The 23,888-nt window shown below is 48.9% G+C and overlaps 1 protein-coding gene across 3 annotated transcripts; it reads right to left on the bottom strand.

The window, feature by feature from the left end:
* Positions 1–3,610: 3,610 nt before the first annotated feature.
* AMIGO1 (adhesion molecule with Ig like domain 1) lies at positions 3,611–9,321 on the bottom strand. Of its 3 annotated transcripts, XM_047727512.1 has the most exons (3): positions 8,887–9,028; positions 8,656–8,767; positions 3,611–8,403 (listed from the first exon to the last, which is right to left on the bottom strand). In XM_047727512.1, exon 3 carries the CDS (start codon positions 8,336–8,338, stop codon positions 6,857–6,859), a length of 1,482 nt encoding a protein of 493 aa, XP_047583468.1. In that variant the 5' UTR covers positions 8,339–8,403; positions 8,656–8,767; positions 8,887–9,028; the 3' UTR covers positions 3,611–6,856. The 3 variants fall into 3 exon arrangements, with proteins under 3 accessions (XP_047583468.1, XP_047583470.1, XP_047583467.1); XM_047727514.1 differs by lacking the exon at positions 8,656–8,767 and having other exon boundaries at positions 8,887–9,321; XM_047727511.1 differs by lacking the exon at positions 8,656–8,767 and having other exon boundaries at positions 8,822–9,023.
* Between the last annotated feature and the right edge of the window lie 14,567 nt (positions 9,322–23,888).

Raw genomic sequence — 23,888 nt, 5'->3', positions numbered from 1 at the left:
GTTATGACCCTAGCAAAGCCAGCCCTAAGTGCCACCTGCCTGGTGTTTTCAGGGCATGGGGCTGATTATAAATTTGGAAGTCAGTGCACTTGTCCCCTCATCCAGCCTGAAGTTCCTAGAGCAGGTCCCACGTCTGTCCAGTCTCTCCTACCTAATTCTGCGCTTCTGAAGGAAAAGCAGAGTGGAGCAGTCCAGCCAGGAAGGCAGGAGCAACTGTAATGGACACAACACTGCCCTCCTCCCTCACTCTGGTTTCCCCTGTAGCCCCAGGCTGAGCAAGGCCAGCCTTAGGCCTTCATACCAGACACTGGAGATGCAGAGGTGTGACACGCAGCACCTAGCTTGGTCAGAGGCTTCTCTTTCCCTGTTATAGGCTTGTGGGGGAGGATCCAGTCCCCTCCTCCTTAAAGGACTTTATAGGAATTAAAACACACACACACACACACACACACACACACACACACACACACACACGGAAGGCAGTTCTATTTAAATGTTAAATTAGGGGAAGAATACTTCCCATTCCATTTGTCTGAGAACTGCCCGCAGTCCTCCTGGGGTGCACACGCGGAGGCAGGAATCACAGGCGTGCAGAGGCTGTGTATTGTGTATTCAGGTTTTTATCTTTTTTTTTTTTTTTCCTAACCTGGGATCTGGCAATGAGACACTAGTCAGGTGTTGTGGGCATAGCCCTGGCACGTCTTTCACCAGCACAGTCACAGAGAAGACCTAGGTGACGGTGCAGAACCACAGGGCCCCAGACTCGAGGGTGGTTTGAAGGAGACAGTTCCCAGCACGGGGCTAAGCTTTAAGCAGACCCAAAATACCTCCAGTAAGACAGCCTTCCCCCACCCATCCACCCAGAAGGCTTGGCTAGTCACCAACATGCAGGGAATAAGAGCCCCAGTTTTTAATCTACCCGTTATCGTAGGAATTTCCCAGATGATTTTTTCAATCTCCACCAAAAGCAGATTAAACAGCTACTAAAGGCCATTCTGTGGTACCAGAGGCCCCAGCTCTGTCTCACTGAGTACGCATGAGGGGCCCCCAGCACCCCTCTCCTTAAAGCAGATTGTGAGTTATCTCCCCATGCTTTCTAAGGATGCCCAGGATGGAACTGGGCCTTTCCGGCTGGACCCCGCCAAAAGCCAACTATGGCCAAGCGAGGGAGCAGTGGGAGGTGAGGGGAAAGCAGCACCAAGCTCTGTCCAGCTGCGGTGATCCTCACCCTGCGTGCATGTTTGTGCAAGACACATATGCATGCACACACCCCTAACTTTGGTGCCAGTGACTCTCACCTTATGTATGCCAGTGCCATAGGGTGCCTGGAGGGCTCCCTGCAGGGCTCCCTGCAGGGCTCTGTGTGCTAGCTCATGGAGGGATAGTTCTCTTAGTCCACGGTTCCACACCCTCTATGTTTCTGGGACAGTAACCGGGCTGATGGAGACTGGAAGGCCTCAGGGCAGATCTATGTATCTTTACCACTTGGGATCTCCTACCCAATGGCATATTAGCCCAATGAAGGAGCTTGATGTGGCAGCTGCCTTAGCCTTCCTCTCTCAAGCCCCAGGAGAGGAAGCAAAGGCTCACTGTAGCAGACCAGAAAAGCCAACCTTCCTACTGCACAGGTCTGAGCCTTTTCTACAGTGTGGATGGGGAAAGTGGTTTCCTGCGAGACAAGGTCAGCGGTACAAGAACTACAACTGCAAAGGGAAGGAGGTGAGAGATCAAGAGGAAGGGAGACAAGGCTGGCCAGTGCAACTGAACTCTCAGGTTCTGTTCTACAAGGCAGCTGTCCTATTAGCCTCCCCCACTCCCCTGAAATGCCACCTACGAGGAGCTAAGAAGAGTGCCGCAAGACATGGCAGACAAAATTGCAATCTTGACCAGAACCTTTGGGAGTTTCTTGTGCCTTGGGGGTGGGGGCGCTGAGATGCAGCCATGGACTTCTTTGGCATGATGGTGGAAAGAAGCACCAAAACTTTTCAGGCTCAGAGACAGGGCTAGGCACAGGCCATGATGGGAGAACACTCAGGAGTCTTCCCAGACCTATTCTCTTTACCAGCGTCCTCTTCTTGGCCAATGTCAGCCACAGCAAAAAATGCTTTAAAAAAGATGAGAAAACGCCATGTAAATGTAGACTATGGGAGTACTCTAGCATTGACATCTGCCATTTCACTTGCCTGCCAAGGTTGATTTGTCTAATGTGGCTGGTGAGTGACTCCATCCCCTCATCACTTTGGTGGTTCCTCATGAAGAGAACAGGACAACTTTCCAGACAGAGGAGGGCTGCCCTTTGGGCAAGATTTTATCAATACAGGAAATTAGGTAATGATTCAAATTCTAGTTTTTAATTTCTGTTTTCCTTATACCATTTTCTCTCCCCTCTTGGATTCTACCATGACAATCCCCTTCTAGAAGTACCAAGAGAATAGTCAAAGAATTTGCATGTTCAGAGTTTAGTAGAATCTGGTTCAATTTCTGGTAGGCTATGTCTGTACCAAGAATGTGGGGGTTCCATTTCTCTGTTCTTTGCAATGCCTAGGACACATTAAACTGTCAATGAATATTAATCTGCCCATTCAATTAATATGCTCTGAGCCAAACTAAGAGAGTTACCATTTACAGTATGAAAAAAAAAATACAGGTAATAATCAAAATACCGAAACTGAGCTGCTTTCCACTGACTTTTTTACTCCAGGGCAAGTGGTTTTCCATAGCCCAGTCAGAAGGCTTCATCCAGACTTTTAGAGAACTCTGTGGGGAGGCCTCCCTCCTCCCCAGGGATCCAGGAAGACTCCTCTATCCACAGGCAGTAGCCCCAAGTGAAGGAATTTCTAAACTCTCTCCTGCTACAGCATCAGTGACATTTCTTTTGAGAATCTATAGGGTTGGGAAACTATGGTCTGCTGGCCAAGACCAGCCACTGCTGGGTTTTGTATGATCTGTGGGCTAATAAAGTTTTTATATTTTTAAATGGTTGAAAAAACTCAAAAGCCACATGAAAATGATATGAAATTCAAATTTCAATGTGTGTAAATAAAGTTTTACTGGAACAGAGCCTCACTCATCAGTTCACATACTATCTGTGGTAGCCATCCTGCTACCACGGCCCGACTGAGTAGCTCTACCAGAGAGCGTCTGGCCTGCAAAGCCTAACGTATTTACTGCCTGGCTCCTCACAGAAGAAAGTTCGTTGACCTTGGTCTATTTTCATGCCTGGATGTGGATTCTACCCTTGCCTTTAGAACAGCATTTAAGGGGCACCTGGGTGGCTCAGTCATGAAGCGTCTGCCTTCGGCTCAGGTCATAGGTCCTGGGATGGAGCCCCACATCAGGCTCCCTGCTCAGCGGGAAGCCTGCTTCTCCCTCTCCCACTCCCCCTGCTTGCATTCCCTCCCTCACTGTGTCTCTCTCTGTCAAATAAATAAATAAAAATGTTATAAATAAATAAATAAATAAATTGCGTTCTCTCTCTCACTGTGTCTCTCTCTGTCAAATAAATAAATAAAATGTTAAAAAAATCCTCTCCTTAGGCCACACACTTAGGAGGCACAGTGAGCCCCACCCCCAGGCTGAAAAGATAAATAAACCAGTCACAGACTGCCCAAACGGAGACTCAAGCCAGGTTTAATGATCATGGTCTAGTTTTCAGAGCCCAGAGGCTCCAAGGTTTGCCAGCCTGGGTGTACATAAGTGGGAGGGTCGGGGTCCTGGACACAGGGAGGCCTGTTGCTTCGCCAGCAGGGCGACAAGGAAGTACAGAGGTAAAAACACACAGAAAATGGGAATCAGTCAGCTTTACTGTCCCCAGCTGGGCTGTACCCTCTCCTGGCCCCTTCCTAGGAGCCCCATAAATACAGGCAAAAGAAAAAAAGATCACAAATAATCACATAGACAGATTGTAGAGCCCTGCCATATTCTGTCTCCAGGGACACCTGCTTCCTGGGAGATATGTCTGGTTTATGAGTTCAGGGTGGGGGGAAGGGAGGGAGAGATTTCTCAGCTTGTTCTTATGATCAGACCTGGCAGTTTCCTACACAAGGTTCTAGTGAGCTTATATATGCTGAGTACCTAATCCCCCAAGTAGAAAGCTACCTTTGGGTTCTAACAACTGAAACCACGGGAAGAGGCTAATCAGTTCAATGTCCTGGTGGGGCAGCCAGACACATCTACCAGTAGTTCAAACGAGGGGCCGACCTAGTGGATACAGTAGGGAGACGCAGGGCCTCAGGGTCTCTTCTTATTCCCTAAGCTGGGTAGGACTTCTGAAGAAATTGGCCCTCCTAGTCAAATGCTCAAAATGCTCCAGAAGGCCAACTTCACTCGACATCTATTTTAAAGATTTTTAGAGCCCTAAGTGGTGCCCAGTGGGAAACTGCAGCATGGAGATGAGATTTCCCCCAGTGCCCTAATAAGTCTGAGGAGGGTGGCCAGGACCAAAAGCCTCAGAAGTCTGTGGAATGTAACAAGATGACTTTTCCTTCATGCCCCTGTCTTTCCAGGGCAGTTAACGAAGGAAGAACAACTTACAGCTGCTTATTCCCCTATCCGTCTCCTTCTGGGGTCATCATTGACCTAGTTCTGCATTTATTTCTCATGTATATTGTCTTTAATCTGAGAAGGTTTCTGAGGGGTCTGAAGAACCGGCCAGCTCCTCAGCATCCCTCCTCCCCAGGTCGCCAGCCTGCTGTTCTCCTAACTCCAGCCTTCATAGAGAAGTTAGTGCCACGGATGTGCGGGGAAAGCTTCAGGGAGTTCGGAGATTAAAAGTACAAGAGTTTGTATCTGGGGAGCCTGGCGTGGTCACTGTCTCTCCTACAGAGCAAGATAGCTGTATGCATGAGGCTGGGCACATAGGTGGAACCCACTGTGACCGGGGTCTTTAGCGGGGACTGCAGAGTCACTGTCCTGAGGGAAGTCAAGGCGCTAGTGTGCTCGCGCACTTGGAAGCATGCATACCCAGGAGCATGCAAGTACTTGAGGGAAATGCTGCATCTCTCTTGACAAACTAGGTTACTGAGAAAGGATGGACAGCAGTCTTGACATCCCAGGAACAGACAAGGAAGATGTTGAGTTCCAGTCCCCTTTCCCAATCTTAATAGGCAGCGGGAGTCAGGCCCTCCTAGCAAGCAGCCCTCACCCACAGGTAGAGGACATACCCCTTGGAACCTAGAGAGCAGGTCCGAAAACCAGAAGATCTGGAGAACTTCCAATGAACAGGGAACTTGGTTGGGAGAAGGGGAGACACTGAAAAAGACCAACGTCAGAGAACATTTTCACCTTTGCCCTGCTTATCCTTTTGCCAAAGCTCAGAGCACCAGTCTCCCTGGGCCTGCGGGATAGTCAAAGGGCGCAGTCATCTCCATACCCAAAGTGTTCTGCAACCCTGAATGGAAGGGAATGTTGGGTCTGCTCTTAAGATGCCCCGGCCTGACCACCAGCAACTGCACAGACCTTTGGCTGAGAGGGATGGCGGTGGCAGAACTTTCCCGTGGAAAGTTTAATGCCAGTGTCTCTGTAAACAAGACTGCCTGGAACCTTGTGGAGCGGGGCAGAACTCTAAGCAGCACTCCAGCTTGCCATTCTGGGGCAGAGACCATCCAATTCCACTGCCCCCCGGGTGATGAAATCCCATGCTTTGGCTTTGCAGCAGGATGAGATCTAAGAGAGGACCAAGCCTGCTTTCTCGACATAGAGATCCATAACTAGTCCCCTCCATCCCCAGGACCAGTCTCACGCAGCTGCGAGCCAGACTCTCCAGGCTTTCTCCACTGGCAGAGCAGCATATTAGGGAAAACTCAATCCCACCTGAGCTTGCTAAGGAGACTGAGAGAAAAGATGGCATCAGGAAACCAGGTAGGCCCAGCTGAATGCTACGTAACAGAGGCTGGTTTACTCTCCTCCTCCTCCTAGGGTTGAAGTGGCCCCCCTTCCCAGGTCTGTGGCAGGCATGCATAAAATCTCTGCCTTTAGCAGCCCCCACCCTGGTCTAACACACAGGTGCTGGGAACCAAGTGCTAACCAAGGGTTTCACCAACCAGAGAATTAGCAAACCTGGAGTTTATGCCCCATCTACGAGTTTTGTGCCAGCACCCATGCCATGATACAGACCCCTCAGGTCAAGCTGTATCCCTCTGTGCCCCTGGTTCCAGGGCCTGGCACAGAGAACACGTCTCACGTTGTTGCTGTACCTCATAGGCAATAGGCCAGGCTCCCACAAAGATACATCCGTCCAGGACTCATCGGGAAAGAGAGGCATTAGTGGGAAATCACAACAGCTTTGGGGAGCGTTACTGATTGAGGTCTCAGCCTTTTCCTGACTCATTTTTCCAAAGGTTTCCAATTTCCCCAGCTGTGAAGTATGACTTCCTGGCCAAAGAAGACACCCCAGCTCTTCCCAGTGTGGCTCCTGTGGAAGATCCGCCCCCCAACACACACAACATCACAGGTGTGGGTGGGCAGAGATAGAAAAAAAATTTTTTCCCCCAGATGATTTTCTCTTAAGGAGCTAAGGATGACCTCGAAAAAGTTTAGGGAATCTGCTCTTCCCCCCACCCCTTCCTCATTCCCACCCAACTCAGACATGCTCCTTTTCCTCCACCGCACGGAGAATTCCCAGGGCTTGGGGGGTAAGGGTGTAGCACTTGCCTGAGGATTAATATATCCCTATTTGGAAATCGTGGCAGCCACACCCTGGTTGAGGACTTGCCAGCTGTTGTACCTGTGACCAGTTCCCTGGAGGTGGGGGGGGAACCCACTCCCTTGGGCAGCCAGCCCGCTCTTCCATCCCCTCATATCCTTCAGGGGTGCGTTACCTCTCCTGGGGCAGAATCTCCCCACCAACCCATCCTGCTCACACCACAATGGGTGTATCAGAGAAGACCGAGCTGACTGACTCTGGATCCGACATCCTCCGCTGGCCCTTGCCGGTTGCCTCGGGCACTGGCAGGGTGTTGCCAGGCTTGAGCTTGCCGTTTTGGCCCTGCCCAGGACCAGCAGGCTCCAGGAAGGCCACCCGGCGGTCAAAACCATCATCCTTGTCCCCGCCAGCCATAGGATCGTGGTTGGGTGTGGTGCTAAGCATGGATGAGCTGAGGCTGTCTCCTTGATGGCTGGACGGTTTCTCGACACCCCGGCACCAGCATCGGCAAGGGGTAAGGTACAGGTATATGAGGACCAGGACCACACTGAGGATGCAGCCCACGAGGGTCGTATAGGCTGTGTTGAGGGTGTCATGGTGGCCGTGCAAGGTGAAATTGTACACTTTCAACTCCACAGACAGGGTCTCGTTGAAAGCCTCCCCCATGGCGTAGCAGGTATACACACCCGCATCCTCAACCCGCACCTGCTGGAAATGCAGACTGCCGTCCTCGGACACCGTCACTGTGCCGTTGGCCACCTCATCGAGCACTCGTTCGTTGCTAGGCGTCACCCACACCTTGGTCATCCCCTGCTGCTTGGTGTCGCACTTGATGGTCAAGGTGTCTCCCAGGTGGGCCTCCCAGGCGCGCTCCTTGTACTCGCTGCAATTGAGGAAGCTCAGGTTGAAGACGTTGTGCAGCTTCTTGGAGCTCATGCAGTACAGGTCCTCCTGGAAGTCCACCACGGAGCTCAGCTGCCGGTACTGCCAGTGGGAGAAGAGCTGGTAGAGCTCACAGTCGCAGTGCAGGGGGTTGTTATGTAGGTACAGCCCGTTCTTGATCCACGCGGGCAGCTTCTGCAGGTCGGGCAGCGGTAAGTTCTTCAGCTTGTTGGACGAGAGATCCAGGAGGGTGAGCTTGGGTAGCTTGGCTCCTTCCTTGACCAGTTCCAGGGGGAAGCGGGAGATCTGGTTCTGGCTCAGGTAGAGCTTCTGCAGCTGGGCCATGTCATCGAAGGCGCAGCGGTCCACCGCCACGATGTGGTTGTTGTAGAGCAGAAGCACCTCTAGCGCCTGCAACTCACTGAACAGGAACTCGTCCAGTGTACGCAGCTGGTTGGAGGACAGGTCCAGGTAGCGCAGGTTGGGGACTGGGGAAAAGGCCTCGGAGGAGATGAAGTTCAGGTGGTTGTGGCTCAGCAGCAGGGACTGCAGGTGGATCAGGCGCGTGGGGGTCCACTCGGCCCGCAGGCGGCTCAGGTTGTTGTGGCTGAGGTCTAACAGTGCGGTGTAGCTGGGCAACGAGTGGGGCACGTTGGGCAGCTGCTGCTTGGAGCAACTGAGGATGTTGCTGGCGCACAGGCAGGCGGCAGGGCAGCTAACCACCGGCCGGCCGGCTCTGGCCACCTCAAAGAGGAGCAGGAACAAGGACAGCAGCAGGAGCCAGAGGCCTCGAGGGTCTCGCTGGGGTTGCATAGTGTCACTGGGAAGGGCGAGGAAGGCCACTAGGAAGATCTGGGAGAGAGTCACCCGGGCATGTTCTGGTGGGATAAGGAAGGGGCACTTTCACTACAGGCTTGAGAGAGAGGGAAGAGGGGTTTGGGGGTGACCAGGGCCTCTGCAGGGAAGGACTGACCATTCCTCCTCTCTGTCACACTCCCCCGGCCCACGCTCCGCCCCCACCCCTATGTTGGCCTAGAAGAGAAACGAAGAGAGATGCTGGGTAGTTTCCAAACGCTGTGCAAGCAGTGGGCTCAAAACACTGGGCAGAGGAGGAGAGCACAGGGGCCTACCGGGCTCGGGTCACAGGAGTGTAGGATGAGGGTATGCTCGGGATGTTAGGGGCTGCTGGTTTCACAGGGGCTGCACAGGGGGCCGAGTTTGACGGCGGGGTCTGCAGCGCCTCTAGGGAGAACCCGAGGGAAGGTCAACAGGGCACCGGCTGGTTAGGGCACCTACTGACAGGGTGGAGGGTTCCCGGGGCCTGTCGGGGCGAGCACCCCCGGGACCGCTGGTCACTGCACCTGCTCGGCAAGGACGTGTCTCAGCCCATGGCGGGTCCGGGAGCTCCGTCGCGGCCTCCCCCAAGCGGCGCCTCACCGGCCGGCCTGTCGCGGCGTCCGCCTTACGCAGGGGCCCGCGCCCGGCCACATCGCCTCCCGAGGACTTGCCGGGTTCCGCTCTGCTCCCCGCGCGCCGCTGCCTCGACCGCTGCACCTGCAAGAGCCCACCGACCACGGCCGCCGCCTCCGATTCCGCGGGTCCGGCTTGGAGCGGTGCGGGGAGCGGGAGGCGCCGCGATCCGAGCGGAGAGAGCGGCGTGGGGGCAGCGAGCACCGCGCGCGCGCCCGTCGCCGCCGCCAGAGCCTCGGGGCGCGTGCGCGCGGCGGGGGCGGGGCGCACGTGCGTGTGTTTGTGTCGGAGCCGGAGGGGCGGCCGCGCGCGGGCTGTCCTCTCTTGGAGGGAGTCGGGGGCCTGGACCTGGGGACCGAAAGCAGCAGGAGGGGATTCTGGCCCCTAGCTCCCCTATTACTTCCGCCACCTTCTTGAATTCTTTCCACTCTCCCCCATCCTTCCACCTACCGAAACCGCTCCCAGGGAAACTAGGTCTAGCAGGAATGAATTCGCTGCAACTGACTCCAGGGCAAGAAGCGTCACATGTCTTCTAATCCTACGAATTAAAGCAATCTGGCTCAGCTCCCGCCTGTCAGTGTTGGCGGGAAATTCATTAGTCACGTTCTGAGGTTCTTCCACTTTTCTCTCTAGGGCTGTGAAGTCTCACAAATTTGGGGGAAGGATTTGGGGAAGAGCCTTGTTTTTGTGTTTGTTTCAGTCTTGATGTTATTATTCCCCCACCCTTGGGGTACCACCGAAGGGTACGTTTCCAAAGTCTGCAAGCCAGATGGGCAGGAGCGGAGGTAAGGGTGTGTGGTCTGGGGTGCATAGCCAGGCCCCAGAATCCCACTTGCCCAGACTTCCCATGAAGTGATCCCCACTGCAATACACACACACACACACACACACACACACACACACACAGTGCAAGCCAGGGACAGGCTTCCACTTCTGGAAACTCGGAAATCTTTCCCAGCCTGGGGAAAATCATTCACCCCTTTGGCCTGGCCACTTGCCCTCTTCTTGAATCAATCCCAGCTCTTTCCCTTCCCCTTATGGAGCAATTCCAACATATTTTCTCTATTACCTAATCCTCAAGATAAAGCTGGGATGGGGGGTTGGTGAGTGAGAGGTCGGGGTGGTGGTCTTCTTTAACACCAAGAAGCTGTTTTTTTTGGGGGGGGGGTTGTGTGTGTTTTTTTTAAGATTTTATTTATTTATTTGACAGAGATCACAAGTAGGCAGAGAGGGAGGCAGAGAAAGGGGGAGGGAAGCAGGCTCCCTGCTGAGCAGATAGCCCGATGCTGGACTCGATCCCAGGACCCTGAGATCATGACCTGAGCAGAAGGCAGAGGCTTAACCCACCGAGCCACCCAGAGGCCCCATTTTGTTGTTTTTGTTGTTTTTTAAGATTTTTTTATTTATTTGAGAGAGAGGAAGAGGGAGAGAGTGCATGAGTGGGGTGGAGGGGCAGAGGGAGAAGCAGACTCCCCAGTGGGCCTGGAACCCAAGGTTGATCCTAGGACTCTGAGGTCATGACCCCTGCTGAAGGCAGAGGCTTAACTAACTGAGCCACCCTGGTGCCTCTTAGCATCAAGAAGCTGTTAACCAGTATGTGTGTGTCGGGTGGTGGGTGGTGTGCGCGCTGGGCATGGAGTGAGGGAGATGTAAGAAAATCTTAGCTTATAACTCAAGACTATAGCTGTTCTTGGGATGGTAGACCCTGAGGGAGAAATTACCTTTTTATTCTTTCCAGTCTCTTACAACAGCAGGAGCCAGACTGAAGTGAATGTCTCAATACATTATTAGCTTGCTAAGTTTTAAAAAGAAAGAATTTATATCAGTCACATATGTTTTACATTGAATTTAAGTGAATGTATTATCTCTTCAAGGGGTATTAGCATGTTTACGCATCGTGTGAAAGGTTTTGTCCTATTCATTTGAGGCATTAGTGATAAGGTGGAGAGGATATTCAAGGAGTAGGAAATGCTGAGATGAAGTTGCTTCAGTACTCTATTGCTGCATAACTAATTACTGCAAAACTCAGTGGCTTAATACAATCATATACATTGAGTACCTTTTACAGTTTCCTTTGGTCAGAGATTCGGGTGTGGCTTGGCAGCCCGTTCTGGCTTGGAGATCTCTCAGGCATTTGCAGCCATATTGGAAGGCTTGACTGGGGCTAGAAAATCAACTCCAGGGGCGTCTGGGAGGCTCAGTGGGTTAAAGCCTCTGTCTTCGGCTCAGGTCATGATCCCGGGGTCCTGGGATCGAGCCCTGCATCGCATCGGGCTCTCTGCCTGCCTTTCTGCCTACTTGTGATCTCTGTCTGTCAAATAAATAAATAAAGTCTTTAAAAAAAAAAAGATCGAAAAGAAAAGAAAATCAACTCCACAGAAGCTTGCTCACGTGGCTAGTTCTCACCGCTGGCTGTTGTCAGGAGGTCTTGGCTCCTATTAAAGGCCTCTCCACAAGTCTGCTTGAGTGTCCTCCCAGCATGGTAGCTGCCTTCCTTTAGAGCAAGAGATCCAAGAGAGAGCAAGGCAGAAATCACTACCTCTCTAGTGTCATGCCTGCTCTTTACACTTTGGTCTCACGGACCAGCCCTGATTCAATATGAAAGACTACACAAAGGCATGAATACTAGAAGGATAGGCTCACTGGGGGCCATCTTGGAGGTTAGGACACACACCATCTTTTTTTTTTTTAAAGATTTTATTTATTTATTTGACAGAGAGACAGCAAGAAAACACAAGCAGGGGGGCAGGCTTCCCCCAAGTAGGGAGCCTGATGCTGGGCTTGACCCCAGGGCACTGGGATCATGACCTGAGCCAAAGGCAGACAGACGTTTAACCAGCTGAGACACCCGGGTGCCCTGCACCCATCATCTTTGAAATCACATCTATTTTTTAATTTTGAAAATTTCCAAGTTATACAGAGGCAGAGAAAATAGTACAATGAACTCTCATATACCCGTCATCCATATTCAGTAATTATCAAGGGAAGTTCATCATTTATTTTGTATACGTATCCCTGAGAATCACATGCTCTTCCCACCCCATCCCCCACCCCCTATCCAACACTAACTTTCCTTGGACCCCATATTCCACGTTTCTTTCCCTTTCCCCCTTTCTGTTTAAGGAATGAAGGAGAGGAAGATACAAAGAAAGAAGGCCCCTAAGGGTACCTGGGTGTCTCAGCTGTTTAAATGTCAGCCTTTGGCTCAGGCCATGATCCCAGGGTCCTGGGTTCCAGCCATGTGGGGCTCCCTCTCAGCAGTGGACTCGGTTTCTTTCCCTCTCCTTCTGCTCCTTCCCACCTCTCGTTACTCTCTCTCTGTTTGAAATAAATGCAGAAAATTAAAAAAAAAAAAAAAAGAAAAAAGGAAAAAAAAGAAAAGAAAGCAGGCCCTTGATGCTGGACACCAGTCTCAAGTGTGGGTGTCTGCAATTTGGAGAGGTTACCACAAATATGGTCTTCAGTCAATTCTTTTATTTTTCAGCTCATCCAGAAGTAACCCTGCCATTTTCAAACTGCATATAATGTGCATACGGAGCACCTGTGGGTCTGGTTAACATAAGTTTCTGAATCTAGAGGGCTAGGGTGGGACCCGAGAGTCTGTATTTCTAGTAACCTAATAAGGCAATGCAGACCACACTTTGAGTAGCAAGGATCTAGAGCTGTGGTATTCAAATCCAGAGGCACTAGCTACATGTGGTCATTTGAATTAATTAAAATTAAATAACGTTGCAAATCGCCTCTTCAGTTTCCCTCCATGCATTTCAAATGTTCAATAGCCACATGTGGCTAGCTACCCTATTGAACAGAATCACGGAAAGTTCCACTGGATGGCACTGGCCCTGAGGATTGACTAATGCTAACTCTCCCACAGTTGCTTTCTAGACCAGAATAACTATCTATTAATTCACAACAATATCCTTGGTAGGATAAACAGGTTATTTATAGTGGGTATTTATTTCCTCTTGCTGGAATGGTTTAACCCAGTGTTGCTAAATAAAATTTGGAAGATTGTTTGGGCAGCTCAGTATTTGAGCAAAAGAGGTTGGATAGTTCTGCCAGGTTACAAAACTTGAGGAATTACTTTTTTCTATACTAGAAGTAGTTTTTTCTTTTCTCAATAAATAGTACTGGCCAGCAGAATCAGAAGTGGAGAATACTGGTGGAAGGCACCCTATTAAGCTACCTTTGGGGCACCTGGGTGGCTCAGTGGGTTAAAGCCTCTGCCTTCCGCTCAGGTCATGATCAGGTCATGATCCCAGGGTCCTGGGATCGAGCCCCGCATCGGGCTGTCTGCTCAGCAGGGAGCCTGCTTCCTCCTCTCTCTCTCTGCCCACCTCTCCACCTACTTGTGATCTCTCTCTGTCAAATGAATAAATAAAATCTTAAAAAAAAAAAAAAAAAAAAAAGAAGCTACCTTTTACTCCATTCTAAAGACTCCACGAGGGGGCGCCTGGGTGGCTTAATCCGTTAAACATTTGCATTCCCTCAGGTGGTGATTTCAGGGTCCTGGGATCAAGCCCAGCAGGACGGACGTTGGGTTCCTTGCTCAGTGGGGAGCCTGCTTCTCCCTCTCACTCTGCTGCTTCTCCCCCATTTGTGTGCACACTCTCACTTTCTCTTTGTCAAATAAATAAAATCTTAAAAAAAAAAAAAAAGATTGGATTGTAAACTCCATTAGATTGTAAGCTCCTTGAGATCAGGGATTTGCCCTGGGTTGGCTAGTAGTAGGCACTCAAAATGTGTTTGTTGAATTAACATTAATAAATAATTGCACTTAATTAGTACATTTATTATATGTTAGTGCCTGATGTGGAAGTAAGGCTAAGCATAGGATCTCGGCTCCGACAAATCATAGCTCTATACCAGTTGTGTGACTTTGAGTATTTCACTTTATTCTACTAAATCTCATTCCATTATCTGTAAAATGGGAACAATAACAGCACTTGAGCTTACTTCATAGGGTTATTTTTAGGGATCAAATGAATCAATGTTCGTGAAAGTGCTTTATCATTTGTAGATATTACCTTTTAAAAAAATCCTATTTTTTTCCCATTAGAGTCAGGGTCTTGCTGTCAACATGTGTATAAATTACCTTGCCCAGTTATCTGCCCTGTTCCCACATTCTCGGGTATTACCTGTTTGGAGCATACATTCAAGGAGGTTTACAAGATCTTCTTCACTGGTTTATTGTTTACAATTTAAAAGTATTTACAAATTTAAAAAAAGATTTAAACTTTAAAAAAAGTTTTAAATTGTAAACATTCTTGGGGTGCCTGGGTGGCTCAGTCAGTTAAGCATCTGCCTTCGGCTCAGGTCATGATTCCAGGGTCCTGGGATCGAGTCTGTCATCGGGCTCTCTGCTCAGCAGGGAGTCTGCTTGTCCTTCTCCCTCTGACCTCCCCCCACCCATGCTCTTGCTCTCTCTCTCTCAAATGAATAAATAAAAAATCTTTTAAAAAAATTTTAAACATTCTTATACTTTGTGGAGAACCGCAGTGGTGTTACTACTATCAGCACCATTTTTGTAGTTCTTGGAGGGTCTCCAAAAAGAGGGGGCTCTAAAATTAAGCTATTTCTGGGAGGGGTCCCTTTGTGAAGTATTGCTTACAGGGCAAAATTGTAAGCTCTTAGCTTTGCATTGAGCCCTTTCTGTATCTATATCTAGCAGTTCACCGATGTTTCCATTTTTGGTTTGTCCCTGAAAGTGCTCAGTTTGGAGGATTCCTATTGCCATCCTCCCACCCCACCCTCATAAGCTACCACTCATTTCACTGATGCTTTTAACCTCTTAATCTGCCCCTTAGTGTGCCCACCCATTACTTACTTCCCAGGAGCCGAGCGTTTCCTCTTTTTGGACAACTGACATCTGACTCCCTTTTTTTCCTACTCCTTACCCTTTTCTGCCTCAACCCTGCCCACATGCCTCGAAGCTCCACATGATCTGGAGAAACCCCAAGGATACGGATGTTAACTCTAGGCAGGGGAGGAATGATTGATGCAGGTGGAGGTGTGCCATAGACCCCTTTCAGGGTCCTGGGCTTTTAGGCTTGTCAAATAAATCCAAGGGCAGTTTGTTCAATTTACAGCTCATGTTCTTGGTCAGGGTTATTCTCCTTCGGTAGGCAAGTGATCATGCCTGAGGGCTAAATCATGAATACTCTCTTGACTTTTGACACTCACATATGGATGTCTCTAAATAACCCAGCCCTGAGTCATCAGGTAGATGTGTCTTTGAAATATGGCTGACAAATAAATTCCTGGTACAAAATGTTATCTCAGCCTTCAGGGGCGGGGTTCCACCACTACCTTCACCCTGCAGCTGACCAGTCACCCCAGGGATGGAAGACTTCGTTCCAGGCAGTGTTATAAATAAGACTCCCCCGGAGTTCCTGCCGTGTGGACCTGGGTAACCAGGAGGTCCTCCAAAGGGAGTTTAGGACATTTTTCATTAACACGTATTGTCATCAGGGGTGCCTGGGTGGCTCAGTCGGTTAAGCCTTCTGCTCAGGTCATGATCCAAGGGTTCTGCTCAGCGGGGATCCTGCTTCTCCCTCTGCCTCTGCCTGCTCATTCTCCAGCTCTCTCTCTCTTGCTCTCAAATAAATAAATAAAATCTTTAAAAAAAAAAAGCAAGTTTTGTGATCAGTCTGGAAATATTTCATTTTCCTGTAGCTGCGGTCCTCTCCTTGGATTACTAAAGGCTTTATACCTAAAATTAAATTCTAACTTATGTGAGACTTAATAGCAAGTTCTTATCATAGGAGTCCTTGATTAGTTTGTATTACATTTAGGAAGTTAATATTCTAGTTTAGGAAGTCAGTGCTTTTGTAATCTGGGGAAGGATTATAAACTAAATGTTAAGTTTACTGTTAACTTTTCTCCCTTACCTAAGGCCATTTGACTAAATCTTTGCGTTAATCTTTTTCCTTTAATCATGCTTTTTGAGTCTTCAGCTATTCATTTGTTTGTTTGTTTGTTATTTGACAGAGAGAGACATCGAGAGAGGGAACACAAGCAGGAAGCGTGGGAGAGGGAGAAGCAGGCTTCCCGCCAAGCAGGGAGCCCGATTCAGGGCTCAATCCCAGAATCATGGGATCATGACCTGAGTTGAAGGCAGATGCTTAATGACTGAGCCACCCAGGTGCCCCTAGCTATTCGTTTATACTTGAAGTTTCTACTCTTCAACCACATAAACTATTTTTAGCTGATTCCAAGGCTAATAATCATAATGTTAGATAGTCCGGCCCCTTACCCATAATGACAGAAATTTAGACCACCAGGCCTAGAAGACACCTTAGCAGTCAAGTTCACAAGCTGGTTCACACCAGGGCTGAGTTAACCTGGAGAGGGCATGTGGCTTTGCGGTTAAGAGCGCACACAGTCTCTGGAGCCAGGCTTCTTGGGATTGTGTTCTAGCTCTGCCACTTACTCTGCGACTTGAGCTATTACTTATGGGCACAATAAGAAGACCTGCCTAATGGGGTTGTTGTGGGGATTCATTGAGTTCATGTACCTAACAGGGCCTTTAACATGCAGTAGGTGCTCTATAAATGTGAGGGGGTAGGAGTGGGCTGCAGCCTTTGTCCTTGTTCAGGATTTTTTCTTTCTGTTCTTTTTTTTTTTTTTTTTTTTAAGATTTATTTATTCGAGAGAGAGAGACAGGGAGCACAAGCAGGGGGAGCAGCAGGCAGAGGGAGAAGCAAACTCCCCACTGAGCAAGGAGCCTGATGCGGGACTCCACCCCAGGACCCTGGGATCAGGACCTGAGCAGCAATTGGATGCTTAACCGACTGAGCCGCCCAGGTGTCCCAAGGGGCCTAGCAGAAGTCCATGAATAGAAAGCTACGCTGGAAACTGAGGCAGTTGAGAAGGGCCCAGGGTCAACAATAGAACAGTCAGTTCCTATTAGCTGGGGGAGGGCACACCAGACCAGCAGGAAGGGCAAGGTCCAGCTTCCTGGAACAGGCAGCAGTTCCTTTAAAACCGCAAAGAAGCTCCATGTCAGACCATAGCTGAGTATCAAGTTCAGTTCTGGACAGCTCCTTTACAGTCTGGAGTACAGCCAGAGGTAGCTGATGGCGTGGTCTATAGCCCAGTAATCCTATCATCAGGCATTCTCTCACAAACATCTGTTAAACCCCTAGGTCTGCCTTGGGTGGAGGCTGGGTGGAGTGGGATGCAAATAGGCTTTAGAAATCCTTTCTTCCCTCTAGGACCCCGAATGTATGTATGTGGATTCTATTCAATTTAGCAAACGTCTATCAATTTCTTCTTACAGTCAGAACTCTAGGTAGGCGGTAAGACCTTTGTGGCCCAGTAGAAAGAGCACTGGACTGAGTGTCAAGAGAGCTGGGTTCTAGTCTCACCCCTGTCATCAACTAGCTGTAATGGCTGTGGATCAGTTACTCTGGGCCTCAGGTTTCTCATACAGAATGGAAGCTGTAATACCTGCCCTATAAAAGGTACAGATTCCAGAGCCTCTGATCCATGGAATGGGAAATCTCATGAGAGGAGTCTGGGAAACATTTTGATCATCAGGACACTTTGGAAACATTACCCTTTAGGGCAGTGTTCACCTTGGGTGGGCCTCAGACTGCTTGCCTCAGAATCTCCAAGGAACCTGATGAAAAAGAGGATTTCAAGGCCCACCTCAGACTTGCTTAGAACCTCTGGGGACAGGGGCTTGGGAAATCTATGTAAGATGAAGCCCAGTGATTCTTGGTACCCCCAAATTTGAGAACCACTATTACAGGAGTTTCCTGAGGATTGAATGAGAATGGATATGAATTCTTTGGTAGCTCAAATATGAGGGATGGCTTAACAATGAGACTTTCTACTTTGGGAGGAAGTCATAAAAACCACTTTGAAAAGTCGGAGGGTGCTGAAGGCCTGTTTCCTAGGCTACAGAGGAAGGATTTGTTCCTTATTCGTGCCTAGGGGAAAGTCCCCGGACCTTTTGGCAGAGAGTGCCGCGTGCGCGTGCACGTTGACTTTCCCTGCTTGGCACTGTAACGTCCGCCGAGAAGCGATCCCGTGTGCTGCGGGGGAGCTGAGCGGCGTGCTGAGGGGGAGCTGAGCGGCGTGCTGAGGGGCAGTCGTCGGTCAGCATTTCTAGTTACGCAGGCAGTGCGCGTGCCTGTGCGCACGAACCACACGGGGCTCATTCTTATCGCGGCTGAAAAAAAAAAAAGTCGGAGGGTTCCACAAAGAGTCATTCCTCATAGTTTTCAGAACACAGGTTGTTTGTAGGACCCCCACAGAGATGTTTATTTAGCTAGGGAGGGGCACCTGGGTGGCTCAGTAGGTTAAGCCTCTGCCTTCGCCTCAGGTCATGATCCCAGGCTCCTGGGATCGAGCCCAGCACCGGGTTCTCTGCTCGGCGGGGAGCCTGCTTCCCCCTCTCTCTCTGCCTGCCTCTCTGCCTACTTGTGATCTCTGTCAAATAAATAAATAAAATTAAAAAAAAATTTTTTTAAAGGCAGAAAGAGGTTTGTCACTGTAGATGTATCCACCTTCTGTGGGTCCCAGTAGGATGTGTATATCCCCTGTAAAAGGCTTTAAATGAGTCAGATTGCTGCCATCCAATATGGAGAACCCCCCCTTTTTTAAAAAAATTTTTTAAATGATTTTATTTATTTATTTGAGAGAGAGAGAGCATCAGAGGAGAGAGAAATCAGCAGGAGAAGCAGACTCCCCGCCGAGCAGGGAGTCCGATGTGGGACTCGATCCCAGAACTCCAGGACCATGACCTCAGCCGAAGGCAGTTGCCCAACCAACTGAGCCACGCAGGCGCCCCATGGAGAACCCTTTTGAGCAGAATTCCTATAAAGCCCTTTCCTTTGGCCTCCTGTGTGCCCCACCCATACGTGGTCAACTTGAGTATGTGAGTTGACGCCCACCCAATCATCTGAGGTTAGAGTAGCAGAGTTAATTTTGTTCAGGACACATAACAACTGGGGGATCTGCTTTCTTTGGAAAAGTAAGGAGGGAAAAGTCTACAAAAGCAAGCATTTTGAGGCCACTTGATTTGTCTAGAGTATATTTCCATGAGGAAGAGGGAGTAAGCAAATGCAGAGTGGCTGTAAAATTTGGTGATACAGACTCCTTTGTGAAACCAATGGATTCCCTTCCCTAAGCACAAGGGCACACACACACAATTTTACACATATTTCTTGGGGACAGGGATCTCAAGAAGCTCATCCGTGGAATCCTAGGTGGAGGACCTCTTCTGGGCCTCTAAAGGGAAGAACTGTACTACTGGGGAGAAGTGTCAGAAAAGCAGATTTCCTTCCCATGGGCAGAAACATCCTCTGACATTTCAAATGTCTCGTAATGGATTGTTTCCATCTTGAGGTAATGATCTCCTCATCACAGGAAACATTCAAGCAGGGGAAGGATGACTACTCTGCATAGACGTCCTTTCATGTGTGTGTTCATCCATTCTGTCACACACACCTCATTCACATATAGCAAAAACTCCTGTGAGTGTTTAGGAATAGAAAAACGCAATACTGAGGTAGACACGTAAGAAACGGTCTCTATTCTCAAGTGTCAGGGTTTGGTGAAGGAAACTGAGACACAAGTGGTCACAATACATGGTTACAGGCAACATATGAGGCAATGTATAAAAAAAGGTAGGAGGCCAGAGGACAGAATTAAGCAAACTGGTGAGGACTCCTACGTAAGGGCAGAGGTTGACCAGATGCCCCCTAAGTCCTCTGTGTGGCAACTGGGGACAAGAAAAGGTGTGGAAGGGCTTTATCTACACCATTCCAAACAGATGTAAAATATATGGAAAACAATCCCAGCGTGCTGCTATGCAAACATAGCTTCAGGACAAACCTTTCACCTCCCCTTACTCCCCACCTTCCAACCATATGGCAGCCTCCTAGCCTGTCCTATAGACACTGTGCAACTGCTACTGATCTAAGGTTCAGTACCTCGGGAAGTTATCAAGTCAGTCTGAGCCCTACCCAGCGGTTGTTATTTGAATGGAGCACCTTTGGTCTCCTCTTTGGGCTGGAAAGACTGGGACTGTAGGTGAGAATGTGCTGGTAAGGAGGAGGAGGGAGGCAGGAGCTGGTGCCAATGAGCACACAGCGTCCATCCTCAAACCTACAGCCATCTCTCCCGTGATTGTTCCAAAAACTTTGAGGTTTGACAGCATTTTCTTCCCTCTGGGTTTTTATTTTCTTTGCCTGCTTCCAAGGACAGTATACCCGCCCTCTCTCCCTCCCACCAAGGTCACCACTCAGCAGGCTTTTATAAATGTCATCTTTTATTTTTTTTTTAAAGTCGCCTTGGAAAAAGGCAATTTGACTGCAGTGAGGCAGAACACGGAGCTGAAGGCCAGCTGCCCTTTATCGACCAGAGCCCAAACCCAAGAACAAAACGGAGAGGGGTGCCGCACTGCCTGGGGCTCCTGGTGATCCCAGGGCTGCCTCTCCCCAGGGAGAGTGTGCGCCCTGCAGAAGCCTGCAGTGCCTCGGTCCTGTGGTCAGGGCTCCTCCTCCCTCTCCCCTTCTCCCCAGCCCTTTGTCTGCTCCTTGTTTCCTGGCTGGTAACTAAAGGTCCCTGAGAAGCCCCACAGCTCTGAGGGCGGGAGCCCTCTCCACTGTGCAAGCAGTGGGCTGCTGATTAGTGTGGGGAATAAATAACAGCAAGCTAATTATCTTCTGACTGCGGCTTGCCTCAGCAACAAGGCCGGGCTGGAGTGGTGATACGGCTGCTGGTACTATTCCAAGCAGGCTTCTGGGTTCAGGGAAATTTCCATGCCTTTCCATTCTGAAGACTTTCCCTTCCCAGACACTCTGGAGTTCTAAGTAGAGATGTTCCCACTCCCGCTTCACCTTGGAATTGAGAGACTCACCCCAGAAAGACTGTTTGTGTCAGACCCTGTTGGGTGATGGGAGAAGCTAGGAAAGGCTTTCAGGGAGGCTTGGGGGTTGGCCAAGGTCATGGAAAGATAGGTCCTTAGGGAGCACACTCTTCAGCACTTAGTATCCTAATTACATCTGCTGCTCCAACCATTAGAACTGAGAGGCTCCCGTCAGACAGGCAAGCAGAGAAGAAAAGTGCAAAGAGCGCTGATCTGGGACTTGAAAGGTCTGGGTTCTAGTTCTAGCCTTGACTACCTCTGTGACCTTGGATGGGCTCCTTCATCACTCTGGTCCTTGATTCCCTCTCCATGAATCGAAGGTGAGGCGACCTTCGGGGCTTTGGCTAGCTCAGAAATAGGCCTGTGTGACTCTGACTCTGTAATTTGGACCGTGATATTAGGAAATCTCCTGATGTCTCTTATGTCCACATTTCCAGGCTGAGTTTTCCTTTCTGCATAATTACCCGCCTTCCCTGCACCACTTTACCTGACCTCTCTCTCTCAAAACTTGAAAACATGTCTTGCCTAAAGGAGAGGGGTGAGGAACATCCTCTCTGGGACAGTTTAAATTTCTAGCAGCCTGGGCTGGGCTAACTTGCTGAACCAGCAATTATCAGCCTATGAGAAGCAGGACGTGGAGCTGACCCGTACTGCTGCTGGCCTACTGTGTTCAGAGGAAGAAATCAACTTGCACCCCAGGGATTTTGGTTCATCCCAAGACTACCGGGCCTCCCTACCTCCACACCAACCACAGAATCCGCTTGTAGCAAATTAAAAGGGCTGTCCCTTTCACTGGGAATACTCAGCTCTACGGGGTCAATAAGATGCTCTCTGCCAGAGATCAGGTGTTAGACAAACCAGACGTTTCCATCTGATAAAGGTAAACCCATGAAAGAGCAAACTCTGGGCCACAGTTCCCTTGGGAAAAGAAAAGGGAGAAGTGGGGTGGGGTGGGGGGAGTGCTAATAATATACTTGGGCAAAGGAGGAAAATGTCACTTTTAGAATAGTGAGAGATTCTAAAAGATAGAGTTTCAGTGTCCTGAGGTGTCAAGTGCATGCTTGGCCTTATCTGATGGGAAGAACCCTCAGGTAGGGATCAGAAGGTTTCATTGAACATTATGCTCATTGCTTTTTTTTTCCCCCAAAGATTTTATTTTTAAGTAACCTGTATACTCAGTGTGGGGCTGGAACTTACAACCCTGAGATCATTCTACAACGGAATCAGCCAGCTTCATTGCTTCTAAAGGGTAAATTTGGACCATTCGTTTACTTTCTATATTGGTTAGGGTGACCTAACTGATGTAACTTACAACCCCCAAGTCTTGGTGGCTCATCACAATAGAAGTTGACATTCTCACTCCTGTGACAATTTAATACCAATGTGCAGTTGATGGCCTTCAGTTGATGTGGTGGTTCAGGTACCCAGCACTGTCCATCTTGTGGCTCTTCTAACTGCTACAGGCTTTGGAATCCTCCACTGGATTCCCTGTATTCAGTCAGCAGATGGGGGAAGAGACAGGGAGCATGCAGAGTTGTGTGGAAGGTTTTATGGGCCCGGTCTGGAAGTGGGGTTCATCAATTTTGCCCACATTCCACTTGCTGGAACTCAGTCATGTGACCACATCTGGCTGCAGGGAAGGCTGGGAAATGTAGTCAAGCAAGGCATGCAAAAGGTAAAAGAAAATGGTTTGGTAAACATACCTTCTTTGAAGTTTTGTTTCCAAACTTATCAGTAAGGGCAAGGGGCTTCTGTATTATCATCTCCCCAAGTTAACATGGATATAAAACAGATTGTGAGAGAGCTTTAGAGATGCAGAATGAATGCACACATGTTATATTCTGTTTTTCAGATTCATCCAGAAATAACTTCATAAATATTGGCCCTATAACTTGATTGAACACATTAAAAGTGGTCTGTTATTGAAACAGATATCTTTAGGTTATATGAATGAATGTGGAGTTGATTTCAATGTGTGATGAAGACAAGCTCTTCAATAAATCTAATCCTTAAAAAAAAAAACAAAACAAAACTATGGAATGTGCCTTTCCTGTCCTCTTTCCTTTGATCTGGATGGAGGATTTAGGCAGTGCAGCTGGTGTGGTCAGGAGAGTGGGGGGCAGGATTTGGCTAGGCCAACTGGCATGCTTGGTGAATCTAGAGCAGAAAAAATGACGTATGTGTTCAGGAAATTGATTGCAAGTAGAGGAATTAAGAAAATACATAAAATTTTCAGGATAATGGGAGCCATATTCTTCAAGTTAGTGAAAGGAATTACATTTTTGGAAAGGGAATAAACCCCATGGTATTAGATCAGAATTGGGTTACCTAGTTTGAACTCATATTTTTAATATAAATAGCAGTGTATGTGTGTGTGTGTGTGTATACATTTATTTCTAGCTCTGTCTGCTATGAGGTCCTAGAGACAGTGATAACCCAATAGCAGTGAGGACACCAAGCACCCAGATCTTGGCTTCTAAATATCATTTTCCACTACAAAGAACCAGGACTGATCAGCTTGGAAAGTACTAGATGAGCCTGGAGCATCTGTTTGTGCTACAAAGTAAGGATGTGCTCACAGAATGATGGGAACCTGTCAAAAATATATAGAAGGGTTACCTACTGGCCAAGACTGGGACAACCGAAGTGTCAAAATAAATAATTTTATCATTAGGTTGTAACTCAATGCATGGAAACAGATGAATTAATATAGATACAAGTAAATAAATGGGCAGAAGGGAAGGCACTATCTTACATTAGAATGCCAAGTGATAGTTTGGATTGGGTCCTCTGGAATAGATGGGAGCTTTGTCTTGGTGTTAGTTTCCTGATTGTAATTGTTGTACTGTGGTTATGTGGGAGAATGTCTTTGTTTTTAAGAAATATATACTGAAGAGTTAAGAGCTAATGGGGTGGGGCACCTGGATGGCTCAGTGGATTAAGCCTCTGCCTTTGACTCAGGTCATTATCTCAGGGTCCTGGGATCGAGCCTGCTTCCCCCCTCTCTGCCTA

The sequence above is a fragment of the Lutra lutra genome, chromosome 4 (genome assembly GCF_902655055.1).
Source record: "Lutra lutra chromosome 4, mLutLut1.2, whole genome shotgun sequence".
In the NCBI taxonomy this organism is placed as follows: Eukaryota; Metazoa; Chordata; class Mammalia; order Carnivora; family Mustelidae; genus Lutra; species Lutra lutra.
The sequence above is the reverse complement of the archived record's forward strand: the minus strand, read 5'-3'. Positions and strand labels throughout refer to the sequence as shown.